The 16,005-nt window shown below is 43.3% G+C and overlaps 1 protein-coding gene across 3 annotated transcripts in view; it reads right to left on the reverse strand.

Moving 5' to 3' along the window:
* Nucleotides 1-11,540: 11,540 nt before the first annotated feature.
* TTC8 (tetratricopeptide repeat domain 8) overlaps nucleotides 11,541-16,005 on the reverse strand; it is a 71,112-nt gene continuing 66,647 nt past the window's right edge. For all 3 annotated transcript variants that reach the window (XM_030558957.1, XM_030558958.1, XM_030558956.1), the window contains 2 exons: nucleotides 13,703-13,786; nucleotides 11,541-12,145 (listed from right to left, as the gene is read on the reverse strand). In XM_030558957.1, coding sequence (XP_030414817.1) covers nucleotides 12,029-12,145; nucleotides 13,703-13,786 — 201 coding nt within the window. In that variant the 3' untranslated portion in view covers nucleotides 11,541-12,028. The remainder of the gene's footprint in view (nucleotides 12,146-13,702; nucleotides 13,787-16,005) is intronic.

Below are 16,005 nucleotides of genomic sequence, written 5' to 3' on the forward strand. Positions count from 1 at the left end.
CTTGAGGGAAGAATTGACCATTTACTGCAGCAGCAGCTAAGCTAAAACTGAAGAGCCAGGTCTCTAATGAGAGAGGGAGGGGGAAGGTAAGACAAGATGAGTGCTCCTGAGTATGTTTGCTGTTTCTCTGAAACCAAAATAACCTTGTAAACAGAGGAGCAGCAAGACCATAATGCTTTTGAATGTTCTTAATTGGTCAATTGAAAAAAAAAAATCAGGTTTGCAGGTAGTGCAAATTACTTAGTGTTAGCTAACACGGGATATCATCCCAATATGAAAGCAAAGGGATATTGTGACCTAGGCCATGTCTACATCTAAAATTTTGCAGCGCTGGTTGTTACAGCTGTATTAGTACAGCTGTATAGGGCCAGCGCTGCAGAGTGGCCACACTTACAGCAACCAGCGCTGCAAGTGGTGTTAGATGTGGCCACACTGCAGCGCTGTTGGGCGGCTTCAAGGGGGGTTCCGGGAACGCGAGAGCAAACCGGAAAAGGAGACCAGCTTTGCCGCGGTTTGCTCTCGCGTTCCCGGAGCCACCCAGCAAACCGCAGGGAAGGAGACCTGCTTGCTCGGGGTTCCGGGAACGAGAGAGCAAACCGGGAAAGGAGACCAGCTTCGCCGCGGTTTGCTCTCGCGTTCCCCGAACCACCCTGCAAACCGCAGGGAAGGAGACCTGCTTGCTCGGGGTTCCGGGAACGAGAGAGCAAACCGGGAAAGGAGACCAGCTTCGCCGCGGTTTGCTCTCGCGTTCCCGGAGCCACCCAGCAAACCGCAGGGAAGGAGACCTGCTTGCTCGGGGTTCCGGGAACGAGAGAGCAAACCGGGAAAGGAGACCAGCTTGATTACCAGAGGCTTCCTCCTTCCACGGAGGTCAAGAAAAGCGCTGGTAAGTGTCTACATTGGATTACCAGCGCTGGATCACCAGTGCTGGATCCTCTACACCCGAGACAAAACGGGAGTACGGCCAGCGCTGCAAACAGGGATTTGCAGCGCTGGTGGTGCCCTGCAGATGTGTACACCTTCAAAGTTGCAGCGCTGTAACTCCCTCACCAGCGCTGCAACTTTCTGATGTAGACAAGCCCCTAGATAGTGTAGTTCATTAGATGCATGCGAACTCCAGTTTTTCTGAGACTGCCTGAGGGCTCTGCCATGTCATCACTGAGGAATTCTGCTTAAAAAGTGAAGGCGTGATATGGCCCTGAGAGAGGATCATGTAAGATGTAATAATAAAATCACAATTGGATGACTTAAGAATGAGACTCACTGCTATTAGAATTCTAACGTTTCATTAGTGCCTGAACTTAAACAGGGGGACTATAAAAATGGCATTTTCTCACTAAACCAATCTACATCCTGACTTTACAGATGAAATTAAACTTCTACTTTCTTACTCCTGTTAGTTGCACAAAACCAAAAGAGCTATGGCTGAAGGATATGGATTCTATTTTGATTTATGCATCAACCAAACTGATGATTAAGGTTTAGAGAAGCCTTTGATTAATGTGAGTCTGCCTTTCAGATTTCAGAAGCGGTCTGCAGTTAAAAAAAATCTCCTATTTTTACTTGCAAATGGGACAGATTTAATCTAGTAATTACTAAGACAAACTAATCTGCCCATTTGCTGAGTCATTTTTCAGAGAACTGCACTCCAATAGCACTTTAAACATATTTACACAATATTAAGCAGGCTCATTAATGAGACAGGCACAATAGGTTTGGTGTGATTCTCATTTTCATAAAAACCAATGTAAAATCTCTAAAGTGATTCCAGAGCATGAGTAGAATGTTTGGAAACAGGGCACAAACCCCAAATTGGTTGTGATAACCAATTATCAAGGGTAAACTCTTCATATTTAGGCTGTTACAGTGTCTAGAGTCGCAGAGAGTCCCCTTGAGTACTCCGATCTATCTCACCACCCCCGGGAGCATACCTTCATGACAGATGCTCCCTTATACCAGAATCACAGCAATATTCAGGTTACTCCTGTGGCACTGGTAAACCAAGTGCCAGCTCTGGTCAAAGTCTAGATGTCAAGTGAGAATTGACAAACTCACAGCTGGAAGCCAGGCCAATTCACTTGTGTATTAGTATAGATCAAAGGGATTGTTAAATATATAAAAATGTACTTGGTGTTTAAACTTCATGAAAACTAATGGGATGCTGCATGCATTGTTTGCACTTATCTGTATCCTGTTAGAACATAATAGCAAACATTTAAATTGTATATACCTCTGTAACAAAATAACCTATCAAATGAAAGAAATCTTGTACAATGCAAATGAAGAACTTTAACAGGAAAGTGCTAATGCCTTCACATTTGAAGGCAAGCGTTCATTGTGTGTTATGATCAGACTCTAAACGCAGTCTCTTCTCTGCCCCCGCCCGGCCACCATCAAAGAGACCACGTGGGTAGTGATCCTGTCAGCTTGATTTCTGTAAGAAGCAGCAATAAGTGTGGACACAAGGAAAAGGTCCTCATCTCTGGACTGTCTGGATTCTAACAGAGCAGAATAGCTGAATGAGAAGACTGAAATCCCCAGAGTTATTCTGAGTAGCCCTGAGAGAGTTTTGGGAAACTGGCAGATTACAACATTTCTGTGACCATTGGGAATTATAGACTGATTCACCTGTGTGTGTGTGTGTACACCTTTTAACCTCTCAATAACTCTCATTTCTCTTTCCTAGCTAATAAACCTTTAGTTAGTTTACTACAGAATTGGATATCAGTGTTGTCTTTGTGTGATTTATTATGCAAATTGAGCTTGGTGAATGACTGGTCTCTTGGGACTGGGTGTAACCTGGACATTATTTTTTAAATGACTATATCACATAGTTCAGCTTGCCTGGGTGGCAAGATAGACTGGAGTGCCTAAGGGGAATATCTGACTTCATTATAAGACTATTGTAGTACTTTAGGCATTCACATTTGTTACTCATTTAGTGAAATCTAATTATAGAACATACCACCAGTTTGGGGTGTGTGCTCTGCTTTTGACAGTCTGCCCTGTGGGAAGCACTCACAGTCATGAGCCACTCCAGACAGTATGACTGCTCCCAGTCCCAAACTCAGTCACTTACCCCATGTGAATTGCACTTTAGCTCTCTCACCAAAGACAATGCTTGTAGTCAATTTTATAATAAAGTATAGAAAGATTTATTAAGTTGGAAAAGGAAGCAAAAGTTACTTACAAGATTAAAGCAGGTAAACACGTGCACAAATAAGGTATAATCTTAAGTTTCAAAAAGTAATAGAAGCTTCTATAATAAGCAAGCCCTATATGTCCTTTAGGGCAAACCCAGACTAAGTACTGGGGATCTCTTGCTTATGCCTAGTAAACATGTCCCTCTCACCCCCCTGAGTCCAAGCAGCATAGAGATACTGTTCCTTCTTGCTAGGGGTTGTTATCCCTCTCCTTCCTTGTGCTCTGAGCTGCAAATTCAGCTGACGGGCGGAATCCACTTGCATGATTCCTTTTTATGGTGGAGAAGGCAAAATAACAAAAGACTATTGTGGGACCACAGAAAACAAAAGACCATCTGGGGTCGATGACCCTTTTGTGACACCTTTTGTTACAGATCAGCACTTTGGACCAGTTAATGTGCCTCTACTTTCTGATGATTTACAGTCAAAGGCTTACAACACAATCATTCAAATATTACCTTACAATATGGTATGCAGAGGTTATTGGTGAGATTAATGCTGTCATAAACAGATAGCTAAGGGTTAATGTCTCTTTCACCTGAAGCACCTGACCAGAGGACCAATCAGGAAACCGGATTTTTTCAACTTTGGGTGGAGGGAATTTTGTGTCTGAGGTCTTTGTTTTCTGTCTGCCTGCTTTCTCTGAGCTTTGGAGAAGTAGTTTCTGCTTTCTAATCTTCTGTTTCTAAGTGTAAGGACAAAGAGATCAGATAGTAAGTTATATGGTTTCTTTTCTTTTGTATTTGCATGAATATAAGTGCTGGAGTGCTTTGATTTGTATTCTTTTTGAATAAGGCTGTTTATTCATATTTCTTTTAAGCAATTAACCCTGTATTTTGTCACCTTAATACAGAGAGACCATTTGTATGTATTTTTCTTTCTTTTTAAAACCTGTTAAAGTTTCTTTACTGGGAAATTTCAGGGAAATTGAGTCTGTACTCACCAGGGAATTGGTGGGAGGAAGAAATCAGGGGGAAATCTATGTGTGTTGGATTTGCTAGCCTGATTTTGCATTCCCTCTGGGTGAAGAGGAAAGTGCTTTTGTTTCCAGGACTGGGAACGGAGAGGGGGAGTCACTCTGTTTGGATTCACAGAGCTTGTGTCTGTGTATCTCTCCAGGAGCACCTGGAGGGGGGAAGGGAAAAAGGATTATTTCCCTTTGTTGTGAGACTCAAGGGATTTGGGTCTTGGGGTCCCCAGGGAAGGTTTTTCAGGGGGACCAGAGTGCCCCAAAACACTCTAATTTTTTGGGTGGTGGCAGCAAGTACCAGGTCCAAGCTGGTAGCTAATCTTGGAGGTTTTCATGCTAACCCCCATATTTTGGACGCTAAGGTCCAAATCTGGGACTAAAGGTATGATAAATGCATGCAGCAACTCAAACAGATCCTTGTAATTCTAATACCTATTTTAACAACACAGGTGAGCCAAACTGATTTCAGCTATGTATTTCAGTGTCCCATTGAGGTATGGGGACCTAGGCATGAGACAGCACCTGGGCTTCCAGCGTCACAATCAGAATCAAAATAAGCTGTTTGGTGGGCTTAAGTTCCATGGCAGTAGTGAGCTGCTAGTTACTTCCGAAGTGCTGTTTTCTGAGTGATGGAAACAAACTGAGAGGTTTGGGTGGGGAGCAGGGACTCATGAAGAGTTTTCTGTAAGGCTTTTTAAAACAAACTAAGGTTCTGCCATATCAATCTTTCTGAAAAAGCTGGGAAACTGAAATAATGTAGGTCAGATTCTCCCCCTTAAATCAAAACTCCCAATTGAGCTATATGGGGTCGGGGGAAATCATTCATGAGGACAGAAGTAGAGTATATCAGAGGAATCGGTCACCATTATCAGACTTTTACTTCTATAAAACAGTACATACAGAAGGGAAAATGGATGAAAACTACCAAATTGTTCCTGACACTTTCAGTAATTGCCCCCCCTCAGAAATTATTGCAGTAGAGGATCCTTCAATTCTGCATGTGATTTAAAAAAATGGTGGCAGATTCTAGCCACCCTAATTAAGGTGGCATTGTTAAACACTGAATGGAATTCACAAGAGGGTCTAGGTGCTGCAACACTCAGCATAGCAGCATCTAACTTTTAGGGGCCCTGTCACCAAAATTATTCATGACCCTGAGCTGGGCACCCCAGCTCTCCATACAATATGTAGGGAGAGAGAGGTGCCTAAGAATGAGATTCACAAAAGCCAGCCTGCCTAGGCTAGCCAATAGGAGATGCAGAGGAGAGGGGAGTGGCTTAAGTCCCCCTGCAAAGGGAGTTAGGTGCTTATCTCCACTTTGTATTCACAGGTGCGAACACTCTTCTGGAGTTAGGCACTGAAGCCAGGTCAGCCCTTTCTCAGGGAAAATCTGAGGAGATGGTGTCATTATTTTTAGCTCCGTGGTAAGGACACTCACCCAGGTGGGAGATATGGGTTCCATTTCCCCACTCTGCCGGAGGTAAAGAAGAAGGTTTCCTCTTGGCCAGGAGAGTGTAGGGTGACCAGATGTTAGGGGGAAAATATCGGGACCACTGCAGGGGGTGTGGTTTTTTTTAATTTGTTTTTTTTTTTTTACACTCAGCCGTCCAGGAGTTTGGCGGCAATTCGGCAGAAAGCCCTTCAGTCATGGACACTCTTCGGCGGTATTTCAGCGGCAGGTGCTTCTGTCTTTGGCAGTAAGGTTTATTACCTGCCACCAAAATACCGCTGAAGACCATCCGTGACTGAAGGACTCTCTGCTGAATTGCTGCAGAAGACCAGGAAACAAAATATCAGGACAAATAGCATCCCAACCGTACTCTGGTAGGGATGCGGGATCTGGACAGTCCCAATTTTATTGGGACGTCTGGTCACCCTAGGAGAGTGCCCTATTCACTGGGCTATGGGGTATTCTGGGGCAGGTCTTTCTAAATGTCTCCTGTTGAAACTGGTCCCCACTGTCTGTAAATAATTAAATATGCATTTGAGCAGAGGTACTAGAATTTGGGTCTTCCTCCTCCCAGTTAGTGTCCTAATCACTAGGCTGTAGTCATTCTTTCTTTCTCTCTGACCCACTGTATACAGAGTGGATCAGCTTCAAAACATCCTTTTTGTGTGGGTTTAGGTGTGCTCTGTGCGTACTTACTAGACTAGGCCCAAAGGCAATAGGCAGAGGCCATATCTAGTCTGAGGGTATGTCTACACTATGAAATTAGGTCGAATTTATAGAAGTTGATTTTTAGGAAGTGATTTTATACAGCCGATTGTGTCCCCCTACTAAGTGCATTCAGTCAGCGGAGTGTGTCCACAGTACTGTGGCTAGCGTTGACTTCCGGAGCGTTGCACTGTGGGTAGCTATCCCACAGTTCCCACAGTCTCCGCTGCCCATTGGAATTCTGAGTTGAGCTCCCAATGCCTGATGGGACAAAAAAATTGTTGCAGGGGGTTTTGGGTACCATGAAAGCAAAGGCAAACAATCGTTTCATGCCTTTTTTCTGTGCAGATGCCATACTGCTTTCAGCAGACGGTGCAGTAGGACTGCTAATCGTCATCGTCCAATCACCACTTCCGCTGCAACTCTGCTCTTCTGCTCATGTCTTGATAGCGAATTTCTCCATGTTGTCTGTCATGGGCTCCTGGGAACATGTTTTCTTCCTCGGGGAAATGTGCACGGTGCTAACTGTCATCCTCCACCACTTCCGCTACAACTCTGCTCTCCTGGTGCCATGAATCCACCTTGCAGGTCTTCTCGTTGTTCTGTATAAATATCTATTCTTGTGGCATCTGTCGTCATCTGCCGCTTCTGCTGCAACTCTGGTCTCCTGCAGATGCCATACCACAGCAAGCATGGAACCTGCTCAGCTCACCACTGCTGTTGTGAGCATTGTAAACAACTCGTGCATTATCCTGCAGTTATGTGCAGAACCAGAACCTGCAAAATGAGGCAACAACAGTGTGATCATGATAGTGATGAGGATATGGACACAGACTTCTCTCAAAGCACGGGCCCAGGCAATTTGGACATCATGGTGGTAATGGGGCAGGCTCATGCAATGGAATGCTGATTCTGGCCCCGGAAAATGACCACAGACTGGTGGGACCACATAATGTTTCAGGTCTGGGATGACTCCCAGTGGCTGCGAAACTTTCGCATGCATAAGGGCACTTTTATGGAACTTTGACTTGCTTTCCTCTGCCCTGAAGTGCAAGAATACCAAGATGAGAGCAGCCTTCACAGTTGAGAAGCGAGTGGTGATAGCCCTCTGGAAGCTTGCAATGCCAGACAGCTACCGGTCAGTCGGGAATCAATTTGGAGTGGGTAAATCTGCTGTGGGGGCTGCTGTGATCCAAGTAGCCAATGCAATTGCTGAGCTGCTGCTATCAAGGGTAGTGACTCTGGGAAACGCACAGATCATAGTGGATGGCTGTGCTGCAATGGGATTCCCTAATTGTGGTGGGGTGATAGGGATATGCGTTCTGTCTATCTTGGGATCGGACCACCTTGGCAGCCAGTACGTAAACCACAAGGGGTACTTTTCAATGGTGCTGCAAACACTGGTGGACCACAAGGGACGTTTCACCGACATCAATGTGAGATGGCCGGGAAAGGTACATGATGCTTACATCTTCAGGAACTCTGGTCCATTTGAACAGCTGCAAGAAGGGACTTACTTCCTAGACCAAAAAATCACTGTTGGGGATGTTGAAATGCCTATAGTTATCCTTGGGGACACAGCCTACCCCTTAATGCCATGGCTCATGGCCTTAAGGGGTACAGCCTGGACAGTAGTAAGGAGCTGTTCAACTGAATGGTGGTAGAATGTGCATTTGGATGCTTAAAAGCGCGCTGGTGCAGTTTACTGATCCGTTTAGACCTCAGCGAAACCAATATTCCAATTGTTGTTGCCACTGCTGTGTGCTCCACAATATCTGTGAGAGTAAGGTGGAGACAGTTATGGCGGGGTGGGAGGTTGAGGCAAATGGCCTGGCCGCTGATTATGCACAGCCAGACACCAGGGCGATCAGAAGAGCACAGTAGGGCATGTTGCACATCAGAGACGCTTTGAAAACCAGTTTCATGACTGGCCAGGCTACGGTGTGAAAGTTCTGTTTGTTTCTCATTGATGAAAACCTGCCCCCTTGGTTCACTCTACTTCCCTGTAAGCCAGCCGCCCTCCCCCCCCCGCTTTTATCACTGCTTGCAGAGGCCACAAAGTCATTATTGTTTCAAATGTATGCATTCTTTATTAATTTGTCACACAAATAGGGAGAAAACTGCCAAGGTAGCCCGGGAGGGGTAGGGGAGGAGGGACGCACTGGGTGGTGTGGTGGATGAGGGAAGGACAAGGCCATAGTGCACTTCAAAACTTATTGAATGCCAGCCTTCTGTTGCTTGGGCAGTCCTCTGGGGTGGAGTGGTTGGGTGCCCAGAGTGCTCTCCCCCGACATTCTTGGGCGTCTGGGTGAGGAGGCTATGGAACTTGGGGAGGAGGGCGGGCGGTTACACAAGGGAAGCAGCAGCGGTCTGTGCTCCTGCTGCCTTTCCTGCAGGTCCACCAGATACTGGAGCATATCAATTTGATCCCCCAGTAGCCTCAGCATTGCATCCTGCCACCTCTTTTCTTGCTCCTGCCACCTCTCTTCTCGTTCATTCCTCCTGCTCTCACATTCATTTTCTGCTTTCCTGGACTCTGACATTGTTTGCCTCCATGCATTCTGCTAAGCTCTTTCAGTGTGGGAGGACTGCATGAGTTCAGAGAACATTTCATTGTGAATGCGTGGGTTGTTCTTTTTTTTGCCGCCTTATCTGCACTAGCCTCTGGGACGGAGATGATGGGGTAGCGTTGAAACATTTGCAGCTGCAGGAAGGAAAAAGGGAGCGTGTTCTCTAAAATGTCTTTTTAAATACTAATGAGTAGACTCTTTCACAGTGAACCAAGCTGCCAACATTACATAGCACATGTGCTTTCGGTACAAGGTCACATTTTGCCTCTTATATTGAGGGCCCGCCGGTTTGGTGAGAGAGATCACACACGCAGGGCCAGGCAACAGAATTCGGCTTACAGGCAGCCATGGTAATCCACAGTCTTTCAGCTTCTTCAACCTTCATAATCTGTGGGAATGGTTTCAAACAGCAGCGCCTTCCTTTCCCATACCAAGCATCGTTGGGTTGGCCATTTAAAAGGAGGGGCTGTACTGGTCACAAATGCATCCCAAGTCTTCTGGGAAAATTAATCATTAAAAACACACTTGCTTTTAAACCATGCATTATATTTACAAAGGTACACTCACCAGAGGTGCCTTCTCTGGCTTCATGGTCGTGAGCCTGCTTTGGGAGGGTAGGGAGCGTATTGGCTCCAGGGTGATAACAGTTCCTGGCTGTTGGGGAGAATGGTTTCTCCACTTGCATGCTATGCACTATCCTTATCTTCCGCATCCCCCAAATCTCCTCTCTGTTTGCATGAGACTCCCTCCTTGCAGGTGTCCATGGACGGGTGGGGTAGTGGTAGGGCTCCCCCACCTCGACTGCATGCAGCTCATCACAGAAGCGACGTTATCTGGGGCTCTGACCTGGAGCAACCATTTGCCTCTTTGGTTTTTGGTAGGCTTGCCTGAGCTCCTTAATTTTCACACGGCACTGCTGTGGGTCCCTGTTGTAGTCTCTGTCCATTATGCCCTTGGAAATTTTTTCAAATATTTTGGCATTTTTGTCTTTTGGAATGGAGTTCTGATAGCATGGATTCGTCTCCCCAAACAGCGATCAGATCCAGTGCCTCCTGTTCTGACCATGCTGGAGCTCTTTTGCAATTCTGGGAGTGCATGGTCACCTGTGCTGATGAGCTCACCAAGCTGGCCAAACAGAAAATTAAATTCGAAAGTTCCAGGGGCTTTTGCTGTATACCTGGCTAGTGCATCTGAGTTGAAAGTGCTGTCAAGAGCAGTCACAATGGAGCACTCTGGGATAGCTCCCGGATGCCAATACCGTCGAATTGCGTCCACACTACCTCAAATTCGACTCAGCAATGTTGATTTCAGCGCTAATCCCCTTGTCAGGGAGGAGTACAGAAATCGATTTTAAGAGCCCTTTAAGTTGACAAAAATGGCTTCATCATGTGGACAGGTGCAGGTTAAATTGATCTAACGCTGCTAAATTCAACCTAAACTCATAGTGTAGACCAGTGCTAAGAATCCCACTGGGATTTGGGTGCAAGTTAGATGCTGAGCTGCAGGCTGGTGTCAGGATTTGAGGCTACTGTGCACTGTTTGGTGCTTTGGAGACTTTAACAGTGGAAACTTAGGTGCCTAGGGACTATGGACACCTACAGGGTTAGGGAGTTTGTGATGGCCAGTGGCACCTAAATGTTGGATTAGGTCCCTAAAATAGAAATTAGGCACCTATGTCCTTGTAGACATGCAGACTCACCCCTGTGGCGCCTCCTGCTGGTTGTCCCTGGGAATTAGCTCACTTCCAGCCAGGAGTGCCCTCTGCAGGCTGGCGATCCACCTGTACTCTTGGCCCCCTCATGTCTCTCCCTGGACCCCAGTGCCCTTTTAACTGGGGTGCTGCCTCCTGGCAGTCCCCCCCTGAATCTGGGTCTACCCTCCCTGGGGAACCCCCAACTCACTATCCCCACTTTGCCTACTGCCCAGTCTCCATCTAGCCCCCATTCACTGGGGCAGACTGCAGTATCAGCCACTCATCAAAGGCAAAGGGATCTGGGCTGGCTGCCTTTACCCACCCCCAGGCTCCCCTTCTGCAAGCCCAATACCTAGGTGGGCCTAGAACTAGGCCCTGCAGCCTGGGGAGTTGCTGACCTAGGGCATCCCAGCTCCTAAGACCTTTCCCAAGCCCTGCCTCACTCTAAGTCCCCTGGGTGAGTTCCCCAGCAGCCAGGCCTGTCACTCTCTCCATTCAGAGAGAGTGACTGTTTCTTCTGGCTTCCCTGGCCTTCTTATAAGGCTCTGCTGCTCAGTTTGGGGCATGGCCCCAGCTGCAGCCACTTCTCCCAATCAGCCAGGGTTTTACCTTACCCAGCCCCAGCCCTCTGCAGGGTTTTTTCAAACCCTTCAGGGCCGGAGTGGGTGCTCACCCCGCTACAGTTCTCCTTGTGAATCTGATACTCAAGAATCTGTCCTCTGAATATATTACTATGGACCTAATCCTTGGACTTTGTTCTGTTATTGAGACAGAATCATGCATATTATGCTATTAATGCCAATTCTACTGGATTTCTCAAAATCCTTTCTTTCTTGAAAATAAGTATAAGAGAAACTGGAAGCAATAGTAATAATACAACAATGGAAACAAATAAAACAATTTATTTTATATCAACAGAATATAAAGGAAAATACATAATAGTTTTGCTTCATATAACAAGGAATTTATTCATAAACTGTACTCCTAAGAACTTAATACACAAACTAATCAGTAAGAATGTACAGTATCAAAAGCCATGCTTGAAAGATAGACGTGAAACCTTTTTGCTTCAATGCTGCACTATCAAAGAAGAACATTAAAAACTTGCCAAAAAGTCAGGAAAAAATCCTTTAAAATGCTTTCTGAATATTAAATGGATAATTGTCTGACACTATTATCAGAGTTGCAATTTCTTATTCTTTACTCAGAAATAATTAAAATGTTATTCTAGCCACATGTAAAAAGTGAAATGTCTTGTGTATTATGTTACAAGTCAGTTCAGAATTTTTTAAACTTTTCCTGCTACCCAAACCAAACACAGGCCTTTTAATAAGGAGGGTTTGTTCCTATTTAATTCTCAGCTACTATTTTGTAAAATGTATTTTATAGTATCTCTGTAAAATCATTTGAACTATTTTACATGACAGAAATATGGCATCAAAGCATGGCGAAGTGCTGTTTTAACTGTTTGATGAGCTGTTGTGTATCAACATGACCTGGAAATGCTTCCTTTGACTTCTGAGCAGCTATAAAACTCCTCTGGAGATCTCCAACCTGCAAGACACATACACAAACGCTGCACTATTTATTGCATGTACTCTGAGCAGCACACTTTCTGATGCCATGACACTTCCTCCACAAGTGTCCAAGTAAACTGATCCCAAGACTGAACAAATAAGCTTGATATATGCCTAAAATCTCTAGTACAAGTGAGGGCTTTGGATAGAAAAGGACAAGGTGCTGCAGGAGACTGCTATGTATCCTGTAAACCATAAAAATAAATAATAATAGTTAGAGATATACCAATCTCCTAGAACTAGAAGAGACCTTGAAAGGTCATTGAGTCTAGCCCCCTGCCTTTGCTAGCAGGAGCAAGTGCTGATTTTTGCCCCAGATCCCTAAGTGGCCCCCTCAAGGATTGAACTCATAAGCCTGGGTTTATCAGGCCAATGCTCAAACCACTGAGCTATCCCTCCCCCTCACAGCACTATGATGACCTCATCAGAAAGACCTTCAGAGGGAGGATTTGAGAATAGGTGGGCTGGAGTCCTGGCTAGAAAGGCTGTCACTACTTATATACCAGGGTATTACATTGGGTGTAGGGGTTACATTAGCAGGCTGCATACACAGCTGGTCTGCCCTAACTCCTGTAAAGTTCCCCTGTGCACAGCCTATGTATATAGGCCACATGTAGAGACCAGGATACAGTCCTTCACTAGTAAGTATGACAAATCATTTTTACACTTTAAATCTTGTACTTTACAATGGAGAGGGTATGATTAAGAATTAGTGGGTTATTCTCACCTTGATGCATGCACACAGCTCTTTAGTGTTAGTGGGCTACCCGCATAGCATAGACTTGCATCTAAATCTTCTTCAAGGTGAAGGCAGAGGCAAAGAGCAATTTGTACTTGCAAAACATTTCAAGACCTGTACACGCTACTCTTTATTACCAATGAGATTGTAAAAGATAATGGGCATGAGTTTAAGAAAAAGTTTTCTCAAGTTAGCTCGTCTTATCTACAGCACTTGATTCAAAACTAGTTTCCTACACATACTCTGTAACAAATGTCGCCCTTATTTTCAACATAGATTGGGATAGCTCTTCTGCATTTTTCTTTCAAACTAAGTGAACAAAAGAGAAATTACCAGTTCAATAACTGAAGTGTCTCTTATGACAGAAGTCAAAGGCATTAAAGTTGAAAAATATTATATGCCAGTATCAAGTAAAAATATGGCATAAACAATTTTAACATTCTTTTCACTGTTAAGTAGTGAAATAGCATCCTATTATGATTTCTTAATATAGGAAATGATCCAATAACTATACAGACCACAAATGAAGTGAAAATTCTATAGTTCAGTAAATGTATGCAAATCCAAGGAATCACTACATAGCTAAAGGTCTTCAAAGTAGACTCTTTCATTCTCAAAAGAAATTTGATTGGTGGTGTTTGAATTCCAGTCCCTGTGCATTACAGTATAGACAAACATATTTAATCTAAAGGGTAGACACTTTGCATTTTTTCATTCATGTACCTGAAAACTTGTTACATGCAAACAAAAACCTGTTGAGCTTTCAGATGATAGAAGAAGAAAACAGTACATTACCTGGTCAGAGAGTGCTGCAAAATTGAAATGGGGCTCATACATATGAGGTGCTAAAGATGAAGCAGTCTGCAGCAATGCTCTTGCCTACATAGATTAAAAACAAGACTATACTGAAACATGTGAATGGTGGTGGTGAGAGAGAATGAGGAGAAAATGTGTCATCTGTTCTGTGAGGACATCTTGGATTGTCCCATAAGTCTTAAAATACACATGAGCAATATTCACTACTGTAGAAAGGCATAATTACAATTTAATAGCATTGAAATTAATGGGAATCTTGCCTGTGTTAACAAGGCAGAGTGGGAGCTTTAAATAGGCAATTTAGTACTAAATACCAAATAGATCATATTCTTCAAAAAAAGGGGAAACTTAGAGAAACTGATCTAAATTTCTACTGGAGTTGGAGCTACTGTCTATTAAAACACTGCCTAATGCTCTGGAGTATTAAGTGTCCTTGAAAACCTAAAATATGGTCTCTTGAAAATGACATTTTTCAGGTTTAAGATGTCCCGGTGTGTATTGTTTTTACTGGGAGTTTTATGGTTTTCCTTTCACTTACTTTACTATTAGCTCCCCTAAAATTCTAGAATCCTGAGCTGGATGAAATACAAATGAACATGTATCTGATATTATGCTATTCCCCCTGCATTTTCCCTGAAGCATTGTTCCAGTGAGCTGGCCAGGGAATGAAACTGACAAGAGTTCTTCTCTCTGCAGTGCCTGGACAGCAGAATTCTCATCACCCGCTGTCCCCTGCAGGCTCACAAGAACAGATCGGACAGGAAAAGCTGAAAGATGGTGAGAGGTGCATGTAAACATCCATACTCTCAAATGATCCAGCATTCTGATTTGCTCAGCCCAAATAGCTGATGTTTTTCATACTTTCTGAGAGTTGCTGATTTCAAAAACATACAAACCAACAAACCCCTACTTGCATGAAAAGTTTGGGTGTGTGTGGATTTTTAAACAAATTGTTTGGAATTTTTGAGGTTGTCAGGTTTGAAAGTATCCCACTAAATATTGAATAGGCTGCTCAATAGCCATCAGGAGTTATCCTTTTAAGTGATAGGTTACTGTAGTAGTAAACTAGTGAAAAATAACGTGTGTGTACACATACATTATATACAAACTGAATTAATATATGGAAGATGAAACGAATGCAATACAAAAGTAAGTTCTTGTGAATATTTTCCATTTTTTAATAGAACTTTGTGGACATTTCAAATAAAATGTACTCTAACAATCATCTCCATAAAATAGGTTTTCTGCTATTTTGGGAAAAAAAGGCTATTACCATTAAGGTTTAACACCCAAGCTGGGCTTCTGAGTATGCATTACAATACAGTCAAATTATGGAATAACTTGTTTCTCAAATACTGTCAATTTATTCTACCATCCTAGATAAATTTATTATATTTGAGTCTTCTATATTTATACTTGAAATAATGTATTTTTCATAAAGGTCCTAATAGTTTTGAGCAATTTATCATTGCTATTCATTTAAATTTTGTCAGCACACATACTGTACTTTTTTCTTTTCAACATTGGATTAATTTTCTTTAGGTAGAGTTCCGGGGATTAAACAGTTAAGTATTTAATAGCTGCAAACTTCCATAGGTTATGTATGTTAGCAAGTCTTCACTGTTATTCTTAAGTATTAACTAAATTAATGGAAAGTGTTTGGCCTGGATGTATAGTACTGCATGTTATACACAGGTATTAAACTGAAAAATGCCAACTTGAAAATTAAAGTTACAAGCAACTGAAAACAGGGGATTAGGCTGGAAATGCTTATCCAGCCTTAATTATAAGCAGTACCTACCTCTCTCAGTATAAGTGGACTAAGGCTCCATCTGGGATATAAATTTATGTAGGTTGACTGAATGGGAAAAAAAGTAAAACTGAACTTCATCTGTCACAGCAAAGATCAGCGTGAGGGTATGTTAAATGTTACCATAGTGATTGCTAGGATACTTGTATAAAGTTAGCTCTATAAATGACTTGCTGCTTCGGAACAGATTTACATAAGTACTGTATATTATTCTGGTGTGTGTATGTAATATATAAATCAACCAAACCAGTTCTGCTGTTCAAATGAAAAGATTCAGTTCTTACTGACGGCCTATTCTGATTGACTTTCCAACCAATGTAGATTTGACTTTCATGTGATTTGCATGAAAAAGTAGTAAAGTGTGTTTATTCTAACAGAGACAAGATGGGTGAAGTAGTATATTTTTTTTTAATTGGACCAAATTCTATTGCTGAGAGAGACAAGCTTTCAAATTACACAGAGCTCTTCTTCA

Source organism: Gopherus evgoodei, chromosome 4 (assembly GCF_007399415.2).
Source record: "Gopherus evgoodei ecotype Sinaloan lineage chromosome 4, rGopEvg1_v1.p, whole genome shotgun sequence".
Lineage (NCBI taxonomy): Eukaryota > Metazoa > Chordata > Testudines > Testudinidae > Gopherus > Gopherus evgoodei.